The sequence below is a fragment of the Anoplopoma fimbria genome, chromosome 5 (genome assembly GCF_027596085.1).
Source record: "Anoplopoma fimbria isolate UVic2021 breed Golden Eagle Sablefish chromosome 5, Afim_UVic_2022, whole genome shotgun sequence".
NCBI lineage: Eukaryota > Metazoa > Chordata > Actinopteri > Perciformes > Anoplopomatidae > Anoplopoma > Anoplopoma fimbria.
This window is the reverse complement of record NC_072453.1, coordinates 9956296-9975727: the sequence shown is the minus strand read 5'-3', so window position 1 is coordinate 9975727 and position 19432 is coordinate 9956296. Positions and strand designations below refer to the sequence as shown.

At 40.3% G+C, this 19432-nt stretch overlaps 1 protein-coding gene across 1 annotated transcript in view; it reads right to left on the bottom strand.

Annotated features, from left to right (window-relative positions):
• The window catches only part of srcin1b (SRC kinase signaling inhibitor 1b), a 49904-nt gene extending 32551 nt beyond the window's left edge, over positions 1-17353 (bottom strand). Inside the window, 2 exon segments of the mRNA XM_054599316.1 lie at positions 7969-7995; positions 17075-17353. Of these exon segments, the coding sequence (XP_054455291.1) occupies positions 7969-7995; positions 17075-17353 (306 nt within the window).
• Between the last annotated feature and the right edge of the window lie 2079 nt (positions 17354-19432).

Sequence of the window (19432 nt, the reverse complement as noted above, 5' to 3'; positions counted from 1 at the left end):
CCACTTCAGATGTTACTATACGGAAAGATAATCGTCTTTCACATATAAATCTAGGGGGAACTTCTCATCCGGTTATTGCTTTCCACCAGCTTTATTAATGTGCAGTCTGCTAAGCAAACCTTGCAGTCTTGGCATATGGCAGTGAAGTGTCAATAAGTGATTCTGGCCACGTGCCTTAGCACAGTGCCAGTCGGGGAAACGCTGCAGCGGTCGGACTCCTAAGCCTTTTTAACAGCGGAAAAACACTCCCGCTTTTCCCCGAGTCAGATTGGGGAATAGCGGTTTTTCCACCGAGCATCATATCAACAGCGAGGCAGCACGAGGGCAACAAAAGCGTCCAACTGAATGTGTTCGAGCTGAGCTGGCTCACTGGGACACATATGGCCGGGTCGTTTGGGGCCGCCTCTCTGTTTAGAAAACACTCCGGTCTCATTCTGTACATGAGACCTTTAGAGACACTGATGAACGACTTGCAAAACTCCCAGCCTCCCTGAAGTGACAAATCCTTTAAAAAGTTTGTTTTTGGTGGATGTTTGCAGACGACTCTGTTTGTTATCTTCCATCTTGTTAAAGACTGCTGACTAAGGAGTCGCATTGGTAAAATATATTTTTTTAACAAAGTCACTGAAAAGCTACATACATGAAGCAATAAAAGACAAAAAACGCATCTGTCATTTGTTAGTTCTGAAGCTTCTGAGGAAATACTGATAGGGGTAATTGGTTGATACCAAAAAAAATATGCACGATTATTTTATGATCTTCAACCCCTCAAGCCTCCATTATAGTAAAGAAATTTACATTTTGTTTATTTCTTTCCTGCTGTGAATCCTACCTTGGTGGTTTCCAGTGGGCATGAATTTTTGTTACCAACTGATGATATCTGGACTTATTTAAAGGATTTAAATAATAGACCAGAACCACAACATAGTCGGTCTCTGTTTTGGGTTTCCCTACTCTGTCTGTGACACCGGTCCTTACTGAAGATGTAGGTCTTTAAAAATGCATTGCAAGATATAAAGTTGCTTTCTTTTTTGTGAACGCTCAACAAGAAGTGAACAAGACAGGCTAACTATCGGCCTCTTTCTGACAAAAAACACATTGTAAAGGAATAGACACAGTATTTCCCACAGTATTTGGTGAGACCTTTCTGGGTGGACCTTGGACCCTCTAGGCATGTCTAAGGGCCGGAAGAAAATATTGCACATTTTAAAAATAAAGAGGCCAGATCTAGGAAAAACATTGTGCTCTTGTAAACAAATTGATCATAAAAAAAATGCTTGTATAGATATGAACGGTGATGACACGGCAACAAAAAAAAGTCACACCCCTGACGCACAGTGACAGAGGACAGTCCACCCGCTGACAAGTGTATAAATATTCTGGGTTCATTATGAAACCCTGGCGGTCCTACCTAGACCTTGGTTGCCATGTGGTTAATGGGAAACACTCCCAATTAAATCAAAATTCCAAAAAGCTATGTAGAAAAACAGCTTGTATAAACATTCATAAGATACTTGATATTCCCTCGTCAGTAACGCATCACGGAACATGACAACAGGTTTCCTAGCAACGCACTGCTTCACCGTTGTCATGGGAAATACCCACTAAAGCCGATCTAGCATTAAACAAGGTTTCAACAACTATATCCCAAAACTTTTGACAGTCATAACATAGACACAACAGCTGCAGCTCCATCGTCATTTACATTATTTCCAACACATAAAGCCAGGCGGATTGGTAATATATATGCTAATGAGGTATTTACGTGTGGTATTAAAGAACGTCCTGGAGAATGAAGCAATGATACTTATTTTAAATGAACTATGTCCTCCGCTCCGTTTTTGTGGAGCTGCTCTAACAAGCAGAAGAAAAATTTGCTTCATGATAATTCCAGAAGGAATGAAGAAGGTTGATGAATAACTGGAATATTGGAGAAGCTTCAATAGGATCCTGTTTCCCCGTCTGAGCCCACAGTGTGTAACGTTCCTCCATACGAGGCGTATAGAGGAGACAATGGGCTGAGATTACTTCGGCCGAGAGACAAGAGACGTAAAACAGAGCTAATATTTGTACAAGTGAAGCTGGCTGCAATGAAAAGGAGAGAATTATGCAGCTCTCTGCTCCATTGTGTTTGTGTCGGCGGCAGCAGCAGGCGGCTGTTTGAATCCATGTTCCTCCTCATGAACACGCCTGTTCTGTGTGAGGCATGTCCATGTGTGCATGAACATGTGTGTGGTTGCATCCGACACAACGTTGTTTGCTGATGTATGATGTGTTTCCTGCAGTGGGAGTATCTCCTATATGTGTGTGTGTGTGTGTGTGTGTGTGTGTGTGTGTGTGTGTGTGTGTGTGTGTGTGTGTGTGTGTGTGTGTGTGTGTGTGTGTGTGTGTGTGTGTGTGTGTGCACTTAGTGAGCTGGCAAACCACTGAAACATCAAAGGGGACCAGTGGGGGACTATTAAACACATACACACCCTCGCACACACACATACACACACTCTCACATACACACCAGCACAGTGGGGCACTGCTGCAGGGGTTTGTGTTGCATCGGAGGAGGAGATGAGACTCCCCCGTCTCCCCCAGAGGAAGAGGAGCGATAACCAATCCTCTATGAGCTGCCGTACGGCAAGAAATATGGGGAGATTGGAAGCGGAAAAAAAAACTGCGTGTGTTTGTCACGAGCTAAGCAGAGGAGGGAAATGTACCGAGTGAGAAGAACAACACACAGCACAAACAATATGGAAAGATTATGAGAATGATGACATAACAGAGGATGGTTTACATCCAGAATACACATTATAATCTAAAAGAATACTGTTAGTACATTTAACACTGCCGACCTGAGTACTATCATACTCTTGTGTGTCAAAAGATAAAGCTGGTCTATATCAAAATTCAACCATCTTTTCATCCTGTAAAACAATAATGTAGCTTGCTTATGTAAACTGACATATAGTGTCATGATATCCATCCATCTTTGAGAACAAGGGAGTTGTGTGTGGTAAGTTACTATGAATCCCACTGCTCTTCTTAACAAGACATGCCTTTTATAGCCTTCAAGCGTTGGATTGACCAAGCGTCCATGCTCGCTAGAGATTCTGGTAACCTGATTGGTTTGGGTCCGATGCCCCCGACAAATCTAAACTACTCGAGTAGAGGGAAACCTCTGGTTCTGCCTACTGAAGCTGATGCTGAAGCGTCTTAAACCTGCATTCTCTCTAATGTCCATCAGGGGGCGACTCCTCTGCTTGTATAGAAGTCTATGAGAAAATGACTCTACTTCTCTCTTGATTTATTCCCTCAGTAAACATTGTAAACATGAGTTTATGGTCTCAATCTCTAGTTTCAAGTCTTCTTCAATACAGCATGATGTTCATTTAGTAAATTATGCTCCATTTAGAGTCAAATAGACCATAAAGCAGGGTATGCTTTAGGGCGGAGCTACACTGTGATTGACAGGTCGACACACGTTACTACGTCACTCCTCCGCATTTCGCACTGGTCGCGAAAAAACAACAACATGGCGATAGCCGTGATCCAAAATGGCGGCGGAAAATGTCGTCGAGGCTTCATAACATCAGTCAACAAACCAATGGGTGACGTCCAATAACCATGTCCACTTCTTATATACAGTCTATGCTGTGGAATCACAGTCTTCTGTGGCTCCATGTCAGGCGATATTCACTTTTATGCAGTCCAATCAAACGCAAAGGATTTAGTTCTAATCCTTCCTGTTACTGTACACCGTTAAAATATTCAGTTTTACTTTGAAATATGTCAGTACAGACGCTAGAGACGCTCTGATTCACTGGGACTTTAATGAATTAAATAGCAAAAACAACAATGTGTTGGTTCATCTCTGAATAAATCCAAACTCTCAGCCTCAAACCCATAAAATGATACAAAATATGAAACTTGTCACAAAAAGGCTTGGTTATTCCCTGAAAACAGCTGGTCACTGCAGTTTCTCATCAAACAGGAGTAAACAGTGCATACGTTGGGGACTATTTTCAGTTGCGGATTAATACACATTTTGCTTTTGAATCCTATTCATACAGAAAAGCCATTAAAATGATTTTGTGCTTTTTATGTGTATTGAATGTTTATTAACTTGATATGTATTAGTGTTGGGTTATCAGAAGTTTTACTTAAACTTAATAGACTTTATTTGGGTACATTGTTTGTGTTCATGGTGATGAAGGAGCAACACTGAGGCTCATTGATGTGTTTTTAATGGAGCTCTATGGCTCAGAGGAAGATAATATATCAGGCGTTGATACTCACAATACTTCATTGTTGTTTTGGTGTTTGCATGGGATTTATGGACAATAACAAAAATACAGAATATTAGTCTTCTAACCTATGAAATATTTATATTTCATTTATTTCTAAAGCAGCTGCTTTTCCATTGTTCCATATCAGAAAATCCTTCAGCAGTGTTTATATTTTCGCCGGATCAGCAGTAGGTATGCAGAGAGCCTTTTTAGAATTTTAAGTAATTTTATGGTTAAAGCGCTGTTCGCTGCAGTAAGTGCTTAGGTTAGCATATGCATAACAGAACAATCTCCCACCGGCTACATGGAGGTAAAGGTTCAGAAGGTTCTGTTCAATATGCATAATGTATTCAGGTTAGTCTGAGGTGGAACTAATAATTCATTATAGCCTTTTGTTGCTCTTTACAGTCTGTCATTACACACTGACATTTGAATATTTGGGTCCAATTCACACACGTTTTGTTTTCTCTTCCAAACATCTTAAAATGTCCTCAAAATTTGCTCAGTTTTTAAGATTTCTACCTCAATGAAGGTGAATTTAAAAATATCCAGCAGCAACATGTCTTTCTAGAAACTATAGCCATGGTTCTATCCACATATTCTTATGCACATTTAAAGTGTTGCATTAGAAAACGCTAAAATTCAATACAACTTTTCCTTTGTTTAAAAAGAGTTGAAGCACTTTTTTCTTTGCAGTATAAATTCTGACAAAGGGAACATTTAAATCTTAAAACTGATCAGCTGTTTCTGCTGTCAATGTCTTCTTGGAACATTTTTGTATCGTAAATGTTCAATTAGCCGAGGGATCTTGTTTTGTTTCCGGTTCGTAAACCTCTACTTCTTCTTCTACTCGGTTTACTAGCGGATTACAGCCACGCAAATCATACAGCCCCAACTTCATGCCAAACTAAACTGTAGCAGAGTTTTATTAGCCCCAAACGTTTGATGGAAAGCCAAATTCGCAAAATCCTTTTTTTGGTACATTTCAAAAGTTTGCATTAAATTGCTTGACATTAAATAGAAATAGGTCTGGCGTTTCAATTACGCCGGAAAATCCTCAAAATATATTGCCAACCATTTCTGACGGGGACTGTTTCTTCGATAGGGAAGCTGGGCATATAAATCCAAACCTGCATGGTAGAATTTAAGTATTATCTTGATATTGATAATTTATTCTAGAATCAGAATCAGAAATGGTTTAATGCCAAGTATGTTTGCACATATAAGAAAGGTGGCTTGATGACTACTGTGTGACAATAAACCCTAAAAAAACAATAAAAATACATAATTTAAGAATAGAAATTTGACAATTTACAATAAAATATGATAAACAAACAATCAAATTAAGTGTAAATTAAAACAAGTCTGTTACTAGAGTGTCAAGTGTATATTTAAGGGAAGAGTTGAGCAGGGATGTGTACATAATTGTCCTAAACACATGCGCTTACTATACTTTGACCACACAGAAGAATCTATGTTTGCTGTGCGATTGTTGTTCCAATAATCTATTGGGATTACATTCTCACTTTTAAGGAGCTTCCTCTCAATGATTGAGCACATTTTATCAGTGATCGTTTTGACTGAGTTCATAAGTTCACCCTCCTGGTCTAAACGCCCCTGGTGTGAACTCATTCTATAATTTATCTTTGCATTAATATTTCCACATGATAAGAGTCAAGTTCCCCAGGTTGGGAATTTGAAACCAGTTTAAAGTGCCTCAGCTGCAGCTACAGACTATTAAGAGAGAGATGGCATGAAGCCGGCAGTGACTGATGACCACTAATGGCTCCATTTTCAGATCGACTTGTGCATTTCACATTTCACATTTCATACTATTTACATCCCAGCCTTGCCAGTGCTTGGTAAAAATGACTCCAACTGAAAATGAGGTTTCATTTTGATGGTGTGGGCACATTTTCAGAGGCATCGGAGAGGTTTTAAAAAAAAATCCTGGAGGCAAACCGAGTGTTTGTAACAGCGTGGGTTTAAATTTGGCTCATGACGGCAACTAATCCCATCCTTCAGTATTTTTCTGTCACTAGGTAAACTCTGTAATACAGTACAGATTACACTTTCACAGCTGTCTCCATTTCTACATTTGGGACTGCTCAGAAGCTCTCCTCCTGCTAATCAAGTAAAAGCCCAGGTGTAACCGCCCCCAAGGTCTGGAAGCAGGCAAACTCGCAAGTGAGGCACATTAGGTGCAATTTCACACATACAGTTTGCTGTGCTTGAATTGTAATAAATAAATAAAAAAACGCATGCTGCAGAGGAAGCACATGGAGCATTTGGGGGCACGAATCGATGATGACGTTACTTCAAAAGTCAGGGGATGCTTTAAGTTCTAACATGAATTTGTAGCACATTTAATGGTGATCCATCCAATAGTTGTTGATGCATTTCACTCAAAACCCACAAATGTTAAACTCATGGTGGCGCAAGAGGAAACATCAAAGGATCACCAAAGTCATTAGGATTCATCCTCTGGGTGTTTTTTTGCAAGATTTGTGAGAACTTTGACCTGCTGGTGGCGCTAAAGGAAATGTCAGAATTACCAAAGTCATAACACTTCCTCAAATGGGGACCACAAATGTCTGTTCAATGGAAATCCATCCAATAAATGGAAACAATGTCTGTGTTGTATGGCCAAATATCTGCCAGACTTAACCTGAGTCACATGATACTGTCCAGATCATCTTGCTTTAATAGACTGTATATAAGAAGTGGACATAGTCACCGTGACATCACCCATAGGTTTGTTGACTGAGGTAGGAGTCGCCATGTTGTTTTTTTGCAACCAGTAGTCACATGAGAGGGTGGAGCTAACCGAACGCTGAATGAGACATTTTTAGGCGACCAAAATATTCCAATTCACTTTCATGAAGTGAAAACACACTGTGAAAGGGTTAAAGTTGTAAGACGAAAACACGGACAACTCCCAGACCGGACAACGCCATGGAAGCAACCTGTCAATCACAAAGTAGCCCCTCCCTAAAGCATACCCTGCTTTATGGTCTATTTGACTCTAAATGGAGCATAATTTACTAAATGAACATCATGCTGTATTGAAGAAGACTTGAAACTAGAGCTTGAGACCATAAACTCATGTTTACAATGTTTACTGAGGGAATAAATCAAGAGAGAAGTAGAGTCATTTTAGACTTCTATACAACCAGAGGAGGCGCCCCCTGATGGACAGTAGAGAGAATGCAGGGTTAAAGCACTAACAGATTTTTTCAATTCCACTTATAATGCTCTAATCGGCTTAGTGTTTTCTTACAACAGCAGTCAAACACCAGACCTGTTACCATCAATCTAACAATAGACAGATAATGTTTGGAAGCAGAAATCAGAGATCAACCTGCTGTTTTCCAGGTAAAGTGGACCACACATTGTATTTCACACAGTAGGACAGAAATCTTACTAGCAAGTCATAATTTAAAACACAGCACTTATGAGCCACCAATGAATCTCCATTTAAAGTCAAGATTACTTGCCGAGACAGAAATATCCCAGCATGCAGTGCAAAGGAGGGGTTAAACACAAAAGTGTGCGCCGACATGTGAATGCAACAGAGAAAAAGGCAAGCAGGCATGTAAAGACACAATGAGAAGTTATCCTATTAAAGAGACAAATCCACACAGAGGGACAGATTTACGCTGAAACACAAACACACAATATTGGCACTGACCTTGAAGCTCCAGTAGTTTGGTTGTTGCTAAGGGGGAAAGAAAAACAAAGAGCCAAGGAGACAGAAAAGGAGCAGGGAGGGGGAAAGAGGGGAGAAAGGAGAGAGTGTGAGACGTTTTACTATTGTGTAAAGCTGCAAAACACCACATTACAAAACATCAACGGCTGGGTAGAACCAGAGAAAAATGCTTTGTCACTCATTTACAATGTGAAGATATGTATGAGACACCACAAAGTGTGACTAATTAAGGTTAAATGGTACATTATTTATATGCAGCGAGTGTGCGGTACGCCCCAAAATGTTTCAACCACTTTGCTTAAAAGGACCACAAATTATAGTGAAGCAAACAAACCAATAAATTGCCTTTTTTTTTCTGTTTCCGTGCATTAAGGCTTGGTTGGAAAATGATGGGCTAATTATTGTGATGATAGCCAGATTAGCTTGCGTTGTCCTTCACTGCCATCATAATAGGACTTTAATTGCTTGTAATTGCTTCTCAGCTATTAATCAAATGTTTACAGTGACTTCACACACGCTAATGATGCAGCTCCTGGATTCTACCACCTCGCTCTCCAGAGGTGCAGAGTTGGCTGGCGTGGACCCAGGAGCAGGATTAAAGCGATGCACACACTGGATTAAAGAGCTGCCGTTTTCACTTTGTCTGGGAAGAGGCCGACATTCAGGTCAACGTGCTCCTGATTATTTCAGACACAGCGGCTGAGGCTGAATCCGTCCATGACATTCAGTTGATGCATACAAATTATTATGTAAATCCAAATTCTCTGTGCTTCTGTTCTTTAGTATAACAGCTTAAGAAAATATGAGTTTCTCCTTAATATGTCCGTTGGCTCATCACTAGTGTTACTTGAGAAAGTTAACCACCAGGACTTTAGTCTCCAAGTTTGTCGACTATTGAGGCACTGTTGGGCTCATTTTCTGCAACCGGTAAAGCATGAAAACATGGTGTAATTAACATGGTAACTAGTTTACTAGCCAGCCGCTAATTAGGTAAAATTTAAGAACATCATGCCTTATCTACACGCTCTTGTCACTGGGTAGGAAAGCACATTGCTAACTGTGTTGTTGCCAAAATGTTTGGTTAATTTCCTGCAACCAGTGTTGCATGAAAGAATGGCAGAATTCACAAGCTAGCTAAGTAGCCGGCCGGCCGCTAGTTCTTTTGCTAATTCCACCATGCTTTCATGCTACACTGGTTACAGAAAATAAGCCCAACAGTCATCTCTTTATATCTCTAATAGTTTAGCCTGTTAGCAACATTTCTCTCCACCTCTCTTATAGTAAAGCATGCTGAGGCTCCATTAAATCTTCATGATCTAACTCAAGAGGCTTGGTATCGACTCATAACAGCCTGTAAGTTCTCTGCCTGAAGAGAAGAAGCAACAGTGATCTTAAAACCCATCAATTAATCACACATGATGGCACAGACTCAGCTTCTGGGCGAGGATGGGATGATTGGATCCGAATGCTCTTATTTGTGCCAAGATGTCCGCTTCTATATAAATTATTTTTATAGACTCAACATTTTTCCTACAGGTCTGTGAGTCTGAACACAACTTGCGAGTTGTTTATTGTAGTGTTGATTGTTGCTTGACAAAACAGATGTCTCTACAATGCTGGCTTATGTTAAGAGGTTGAATGGACTGTGTTGAAATTATATAAAAAACTCATCGCAGCAAATTCTACTTGTAGCTGAGCCCGATATCATATTTGGCAGTTAATGAAAAGTAAAAAGGTTCAAACGAACAAATAATAAAGCAGCACAACGTTGCATTCGAGAAAAAAGCAGCATTCTGGTGTTTTGACCTTCGACTGAAAGAAGTTCTCCATTTACTTTATTACACAGAAACGTCTGACCCTGACTCACATAAAATTCAACTTTCTATGAAACACTTCAGCCATTCATGCCAGTTCTTCAACACTTTTTTTGTGTCAAAACTCTAGATGTTGAAGGAAAACCCTTCTGCTTCCATCTTAAACACCTTTGCAAACAATTTCACAGTGGATTAAGTTTAATATTTAATATATAATAGTGTCAGGAACAATCTGTGTGCAATAACCCTGTTCTGTACCAGTTAATTATATATCTTTTTTAAATGCACATTGTTTCTTGTAGAACATGTAAAATGAAGACTCCAACAGATATACAAATGATGACTCCCACTTCATTGATTCAAATTAAAGTAACTTAAAATTAAAAGCACAGATGAGTGGGTGTCGTCTGTGAGTCTAAATTGCATCACATATGCTGTGGAAAAAAAAGGAATTCCCTTAGTAATTAATCAACTGTGTAGGTGGAACTTAATTCATGTTTGAGCAGCTGTTCTTGGAGCCGCCTGGATCCCCAAATATTTTCTCTCAGCTACGACTTTTGAAATCCGTCTCACTTTGTTTTTTAAAATGGAGTTGAAGGATAGAAGAAAAAGGAGGGTTTGTAAAAAGGAAAGAGTGACGTGCCCGTGGGCTGCTGTGACCCAGATTTTAGAGCTCCGCGTGGTTTGTGGGCCTCAGTCCAACTCCACTGACCAAAAGAGAACAAATGTACCTGATAGGATGCCACTGAGCTTATTTAACCAAATATTCAAAGTCTACCTGGACAGATTCTGATTCCTAAATTATGTATTTTTTGCCTTTCAGTCTTTAAATACCTGTTTTTGACACTTCAAGCTACATCAGTAAGTAGCATTTTGTTCAGTGTTTCATTTAGTGAATCTGTTTGACTCAGGTGACAAAACGTCATGGAGCACATGCAGTAGATCAGCTACTGAAAGGCCAATTAAACATCACGAAAATGCAAAATACCCGCCTTTTACAAATATATTTCCATGGCTTTTATTGTGAAAGTTAAGAACAAGAGGAGTAAATCTGGACTGCTCCACCTTAGTCGAGGTTGAAAGGAGTAAAGTTTGCCGTCTTTATTTGGGTTAAGGAGCCTCTCTGTTTCATTTATTAAGGCGCAACTCCACCGTTTCGAACAGTGTGATTAGTTGGTGCCTTTATTTGCGGCACAAATGGTCAAGAAATATCAGCCTTGTTGTGAAAAGATATTTGTGTTCTGTGTAAAAGTACTCGTGAGAAAAACAGCAGCTCAGGTGCATATTCATTGCACGAAAACAAAATATATACACATGGTGTTTAAATGCCTGTAGTTTTAAAACTTGTCAGTTAGTCAGTGTCATTTTGAAATATTGCTGTCAAAGTTTTTTCTACTCCAGTCTGTCATAGAAGTGGAGGCTCTTTTTATTTGTTCCAATTAAATTTGTGATCTGTTAAACCTTAAGTAGAACCAACAAAAAACAAACCAGAAGTATAAAATTGAATGATTTTGGTGTGAGACAACAAACCCTCATTAAAAGTGTTCTGTCATTCAACATTACTGCATGAGCGATAACATGAGGAGGAAACACAAGAGCAAACTGGAGATGGTCATCAATGAGAGCATTAAACTGATCACAGCTCTGTTTTTAGGAGCTAAACTCTTGTGGTGATACAGCAAGACTCCGGCTATAAAGAAGAACATTAGAGTAATTTATTCCACAGAGAAAATGGCTCCTTTCAAAGGTTGCATTTAATACTTTGTGTTCTGTCAGTTTTAATACGTCTACTGTACTAATTACTGTTTTAAACTGCCAGAACGGCCAAAGACAATTTCCAACGTTGGCGGACAATAAACCGGTATAGTACTCTATGAAATAAAGAATATTTTAATGCTCTTCTGTATGCAGTTTACAGGTAACGTCTACACTAGACTGGATTCTGTATGTTTGCAGGAATATTCAAAATAATCTCAAATCCAGAGTTTCCGATTCACAAATTTTCATCTCCTGACTGATTCACATAAACATAAACATTTGCCGTCAATTAACTCCCTACTAACATTTCTCACCGCTTTACTTTCTGCTTTTATCCTAAAAGAATCTTAAAGCCGTCATCGATAACGACTCAACACTTGGAGCTACAGACATCTCCAACCTCCAGCTGACTTCCTGTTTGTAAGGACCTCTGTGCGTTCGCTTCATAATTACAAGTCAACACCTGGGAAATAATATCATCGCCCTCCTCACAGGATCACTGTGACGGAAACAAACAGCTGATAATCGAGGAGCCGATTGTGTTATAATCCCTCATGCATCCTGAGAGCTGTGTAATCACCCACTCACTTGATTTATTCACCTTGAATTTTTTTTTTAAACGTTGAAATCCACCGCCAAGTCACTCCACGAATAATTTAACACACCTTTTTTTTAACATAAAACCTGTCTCCTCTAACACAGACCGGGCCCCCTCAGCGCCGTGACTCAGTGGTTACTGCCTGTAATATTTCTCAATCACTTGAGCTGAAATCCCAAAGCACACACATACGAACGGAGACGGACGTCGCCGAGGGAGACGGGAAAGAGACAAGCCTGACCTGCATGACAAGTAGCCATCTTTGTACCCACCCTCTTCTTTTTTAATTTTTTTATTTATATATCCTCTCCAGACCCAAAACACACACACACCAACACATGTTCATTCACTCTAACACATCTGTGCATACACACACACATTCTTCCCCTGACACAGACACACATTCTTCTTCTGCCACACACACACACACACACACACACACACACACACACACACATGAACACACACATGAACACACGTCGCTGCGGCAGCACAGACACACCTGGTCAACACCTGACTGCTCCCCTTAAAAAAACACACATTGAGTCAAAAGAGAGGAGAGGATGAGTCGTGGCGTTGTACCTGTCACTTGCACAACATGCAGAAACACACACACACATTACATGATGCAAAACACACACACACACACACACACACACACACACACACACACACACACACACACACACACACACACACACACACACACACACACACTCCTGCACTTTACAGCCCTCCGTCATCACTCATGCAGCAGCAGAGGCGTCACGCTTCAGTAAAACGTCTCTGCTGAGGGATGCAAACACTGAGGTTAGAGAGAGAGAGTTACCGTGGCTGTTTAATGAGCAGGTCGGCCGCCTGGCGCATCCTCCCGCTCCACACGCCTCCCTCTTCCTCCTCCCCTCCTCCTCTCCATCTTCCTCCCTTATTCTTTTCTTTTTTTTACGTTCACTGCGGCTCGGTGTCTTTCTGGCGCCCTGAGGATCCGCCAGAGTCCCTCCTCGCTGGTACCCGTAGTAGCGCCTCAGAGGCAGTAAGCATCTCTTCCTCCTCCTCCTCCCTCTTGTCCCTTCCCCTCTCTCTCTCTCTCTCTCTCTCTCTCTCTGTCTCTCCCTGTCCGTCACCCTCCCTCACCTCTCGTCCCTGGCTCAAACGATTAAAAAAACCTCCCTCTTTTCCTCCCCTGTCTCTCTCTCTCTCTCTCTCCCTCTCGCTGCTGTTACCTCTCACTCAGAACAGCGTGTGCCTCCTTCCAAAGCCCAGTCAATGCCAACCATATGATATCACCCAGTTGCCTTATATGGAGAAAAAAAAGATGCTGGGTTGCCATGACGACAGCAGACTCCACCTGTTTCTCCGTCTCTCCTTCCTTCCTTCCTCTCTCTCTCGGTGTGTCAGTCCACCTTTTTCATGAGGAGATAGATGGTGTGGTTTGGGTAAATAGACACAGCACATGAGAGAGAGAGAGCAAAGAGGAGAGGGAGGAGGAGACGAGGGAGGAGGAGACGAGAGTGGAGGAGACGTGATGGACAGAAGCTGACGGAGGCTCGGAGAAGGAGAGAGCAGACTTAAAGGAACAGCTCGACATCCTGGGAATGTGCTCGCTTTGAGATGAGAAGATCGAAGACACTCTCACGTCTGTGTGTCTTAATATGGAGCAGGGTTAGCTTAGCTTAGCATAATGACTGGAAGCAGGGGGGAAACAGCTAGCCTGGCTCTGAAGCTCCTAATTAACACAAAGTATGCAATTAGTTTGACCCACAAAATAGCACTTTCTTGGATAAACATCTCATGATAGTTCTCATAAAGTTCTTTACAGGATGACTGATGGCATGCAGTTATTTTTTAACAAGCACAAGACATGTTGTCTAACGGGTTGACTCAGTGTGTTCGATCCTCATGTGACTCATTCATATGTGACAGCCGCCACTCTTCTTCTCCCTGCTGGCAGAGACTCCATGATGACGTACGTGTTCATAGACTTCATCTTTACCAACCTCTGCAGCTTTTTTCGCTCTCTTTTTCCTTGAGGTATTTCTACCACAAAGGGTTTAGCCAAAACCACTAACTTTTTTCTCAAAACCTTAACAAGAAGATGACTGATATCTGGCAGAGAGCCCTGAATGCAAACTTCTTCCATCTGCCGTTTCTTCAGCGAGTTTGTTAAATGATGTTTCATCATCAATACGACTGAAATACTTTTCATTTCTGATAGTGACGCCTCTGTTGTGAAGGAGGGTAACAAAAACAGCAATCTATATATAATCAAACATGTTGCAGGATTTTATTCTTCGCTCACAGACTGGTTATATGTCTTCCTGCCACCAGGGTAAATAAAAGGCAGGTTAATAAACAGCATAAAGCTCATACAGGTTAAAGAAACCTGAAGCGTTGGGTAAAGAAGAACAGCTTTAAAAGGTGTCGGTACTGTTTGAAGAGAGCCAGGCTAGTAGTTCATTCTGTCCTTACGCTAAGCTAGGTTAAATCTGAACCCCAAAACCTGCTGGCTGGTTTGAAAAGCATGTCTCCTTTTTAAAAAATGTCAAAATGACTCCACAAACTCGAAATGACTCGAAACAGACATTGACGACGGATTTTCGTCTTTCGGACGGTCCCTGAACACATTTCGAAACAAGAAAAGCAACTAAATCAAAGCTAAAATCTGTGATATTTCATCAAAATTAAATAATATTTAAATAAACCGTTTGGATAAACCAGATCCTGTAACAAACATAAAATGATGCGCTTCTCAACGCAACATTGAAGCCATGATTGACACGACTGAGAGCAACAGTCATGTGACAAAAATTCAATGAAACTTTGACTGAGCTGCAGGATGTTTACACAGAGCAGAGAGGAGAGGAGAGGTTGTGAGTAGAGTTTGTAAAACATGTGAACAGTTGAATAAATATAGCACGTACAGCCTCAATTTTTCTTGCCGATATTGGCAACACTTGTGGGCACTTGGAAAAGATTTGGATAAACAGAATCAATTGTTTTCCAGTTTTTATAAAATAAATGGTCGAAGAAACACAGCTTGTTTTTTTATGATTAATGGCCCTATAATCTCTCTACTTCTAGCCATGACTGTGCTTTTTTCCATAGGAGGTGCAGGACTTTTATACTGCAGTGAAAAACACACAGAGAGTAAAATGTGACAGGAGCAAAAAGAAAAAAAACGCCCAGAAACAGTTTAAGGGGTTCAGAGGGTTAACCCCGTCCTGACTCCAGCTCCGTACTCTAACAAACACAACATGAACCGTGACATCAATCTTCTAAACTCTCAGACAGAACGCTAACATAAATGGTGAACAAACCCCGTGAAGCTGCACAGAGAGAGAAACAAGGCTGCAGCAGGCGGTTCTGTTTGGACCATCTGTCTCAGGTGTCCATCAGAGCGTGAGCTGATGGATGGCAGAATGAGAGGGAGACGATGAAGACGCTCGAGAATTGATGGAGCCCTGAGTGTAATATTTCACGTTCTGACATCTCCTCTCTCACTTAAACCCTTTTCTCCGTATCTTATCGCCGACTCTTTGGGATAATAACCCGTTTAAAACAAGAGGCCGTTATTGCCTCAGAACGCCGGTCAACGGGCACGCGTCTAAATCCCCCAGGAGGCATCTCGTCACATAATGTAACGTAATGCTCTCATGGGCGTTTCCAAGCCGACCGAAGTGCCGTTATAGGGAAACGTTCACATGTGGAGGTAGAGAGCACTCAGAGAGCTGCTTCCTCACCCTGAAGGCTGCACTCTCTGGAGATCTGGATCTGCATTAAAAAGACATGCAGCGGTTTTATCATGCGAGAGGTGCAGCAGTTCAGGAGACAATAGCAGAAAGATTATATATATTTAATGATAAGATGAAACTGGATCCTCACTAAAGCTATTGCTTTAACTTAACTCTGAATTTCATCTGTTGTCGTAGTTTAGTTTCCTTTCAAATGTTGCTCAAGTTTTGAATTATTCTCTGAAATATAAACAACCTTTATTACAATATATTCCAGAGGACGTGAATCTAACACATAGAATCGAGAACGTCTTGTTTCTGCGTTGATGCATTTGTGTTTTTATGAATTAATATTTTATGATCTGCATGTGCTAAGTGAAGCAGAGGTGGACAATATGGATACAATCTTCTATCAATTTTTCTAATATAATACATATTCTGGAAAAATCTATAAAATGAAAGTAATATTCAAAAAACATCTAGAAAATCTCTTGAAAACTACCAGAAAGGTTTGAATTGTTAAAATAATCAAATATATATATTATAAAAATAGAATATGCAAGTGATCCGTTTCATTCTGAAAAAAAATTCAGCTTTTTGAAAATGATCATGGCTCAGTTAAAAATTTGTGTCAAAACAAACCTTCTCTGATTTTGACATCAGATGATTTGTATGATAGTTTTGAGTCGTCAAGACTTTTCCATTTATTGTCATTCCTAACTTATCAACCGTTTCTTTTTTTCTTATCCTGGCAGAAATGCAAAGGTTTCTCCAAATTCAGGCCCAAAATCAAAGTTTTATAATATGTTCAATCAGTGATTCCTGATGATGACATGACGGTGTAAACACTAAATACAGATGTAGTATTTTAAAAGTTTCGGACAAATTCTAGAGATATTTGTCAGTTTGTGTGGTAATTTCTTTAAGTACTGTGTGTACTGTACATCCTGATTTACTGATACCAAGATAAACAAACACTATTAGACATGATTGAGGTGTTCAGCATCGTCCTACATGAAAAAGAAGAAGAAGAATCCAAGCTTGGACTACTTTTATGGAAATGAACTATCATAAGTAATATTAAAACAATGATTTCCGTGCTGTAATAAAACCATGTGTTACCAACATGAAAGCATTCTTTGTGTTTGTGTTTTTTATTTTGATCAGGTGTGTTTCTGTGAGGCTACCTGTCGTCCGGCGGCGGCGCCCTGCGATAGGCTGCCGGGGCTGTTGGAGAACTTGTTCTTCTGGAGATCCATGAGGGCGTCTCGCTGGCGTTCGATGTCCGCCTTGTGGATGCTGTTCAGGGCCTCCAGGCTCTTGGCAGCCACCGAGTTGTGGCGGCGGTCCAGCGAGGACGACGTGAACCCCCCGTTGGTGTTGTCCGGGAACCGCCGGGCCCCGCGGCCGCCGCCGGCCAGCGTGTGGTAATCCCGTGGGAACTCGGCATCGCCGGCAGAGATCATGGGACCCTTTCTCTTCTCTCGACCTGCAGAGGGTTTTCAGAAAAGAGAGGAGTGAGACAACTCAACATGCCACATTATCATATGATGAAACTGTAAAATATTTTTGTTTAATATGGAATTTATAAAAGATTAAAGTACATACATCATTTTTTCAAAAGCAAACCATACTTTTATAGAATGACTTCCTACTTTCCAGCTAGCCAGTGGTTTATTCTGGGATTAGAATCAATGTGCTGGAACTTTACACAATTCAATCAACATTCATTGTAAAGAATAAACATTTATATCATCATTCTTCAGTTAATTTCTTCAATTATCTTTGGTATAACAAGTTTTCTAAAAGTGTTATGTTTAAATATACAAATTAGGCATTATCTTATCAAATATGTGCACATTTTCATACAATTCCAGGCAAGAAATCTGGATAAAGCCAGGTTCAAAATTCTTGTTTCATTTTGTTGACATAGGTCAAGGTTTTTACAGAACGGATTTAAAATATCTCTTTGTATCACTCCATTAATCAGAAAACACTGTCAACAGCCAGACAAAAAAAATTGTTTTCTCCATATTTTGTGATAAAATATAGTATAAATCAGGCTATGAATGATATATGAACAAACCCCTCTGTAAAAACCTTCAGAATATAGATAGGAATGAAACTGTAAAGTTTGGTTTATGTAAGAGCTACTGAAGTGGAGATTTCTGGATCAGAGTCTGAGAAAAAACTCATTTAGAGAAAACGATGTTGTTTGAATATAGATTCTGACAACACGACATGTTGATGCTGATAACAGTTATAATTCAATGTTTAAAGCTTGTTAACTCATTTAAAAGGCTGAAGCAAAACGCCTCTTCTTTTGCCAATAGGTGCATATTTTTTGATGATGTCGGCTTCACGAGTCTATAAGTTAAGTTAAAATAATAACCATCATTTAGACCTTTATTTTTGTATATAATATAAAGCAGGTAAAAGAAAGATCAACAGCAAACAAATATACATTATTCCTTGTTTGAAAACTATGTTTCTGTTTCTCATTTCAACACTTTTTTAGCCGATATGACTATAAACTCTCACACGTTTGAGGGTCCTACAGTGTCTGCTGTACCTCACAACAATTCACCACAAATGTAATAAAAAAAAGTGAAGGCAACAAACTCATTATTCTTCATTCATGAGTAGATTTCAAGTTCACTGACATAAATGAATTAAATAGAAAAGGAGCAACGGCTGAAAAAGAGGAGAAACAAACTAAAAGCAGTCAGTCATAAGGTAACAATAAGAAGCATGGAGAACCACATGTGGTGCTTTAAATTGTTCTTCACACTGTAAGAAAGTGGGACGGTTAGTGCAAACATCACAGCACACACACACTGTGATGTGTGAACACACAGCACACACACACACACACACACACACACACACACACACACACACACACACACACACACACACACACACACACACACACACACACACACACACACACACTGTGTGATGTGTGAACACAGCAGTTATCAGGTCAGACCTGGAGGCTCATCAGGAGAGCGGCAGTGAGAGTGTTAATGTGACGACTAACGGCTGCAGAGTGTGTTTGTGTGTTCAGGGAGAAATAAGAGACAAACAGAGAAAAAAAACTGTCCTATTGTTCCAAACACAAACACACCTCCAGCTATACAGCCCTGGTGAAAAACAGCTGCAACATCTGTCTGCTCCAACAACTGTCCCGGGAATCCCGAGGCAAGAAAGAAAAAAAAAAACCCACTGTTGTGCTGCGATGATACGACAGCAGAGACGTGTGACAGTTGAGTCAGAACCGGTGAAGGAGAAGTGACATGAACGGAGAGGACGTACTCTGGAGTGAGGACAGGTTTTAGTGCCCTCTTGTGACCGGAGACACACAAAGCAAGAGAAGGTGATGAGTTCAGGTGCTGCTGGAGAGGTAAAGAGTGAAAACAAGAGTGGAAAGGAAAATAGTTGCTAACTTGTAACCACGATGCAAAAAAATATATTTAATAAGTTGCCAAGTTACTAATAAGGACTCTTCCACAGGCATCAAACTGTAAAAAAAAAAAAAAAAA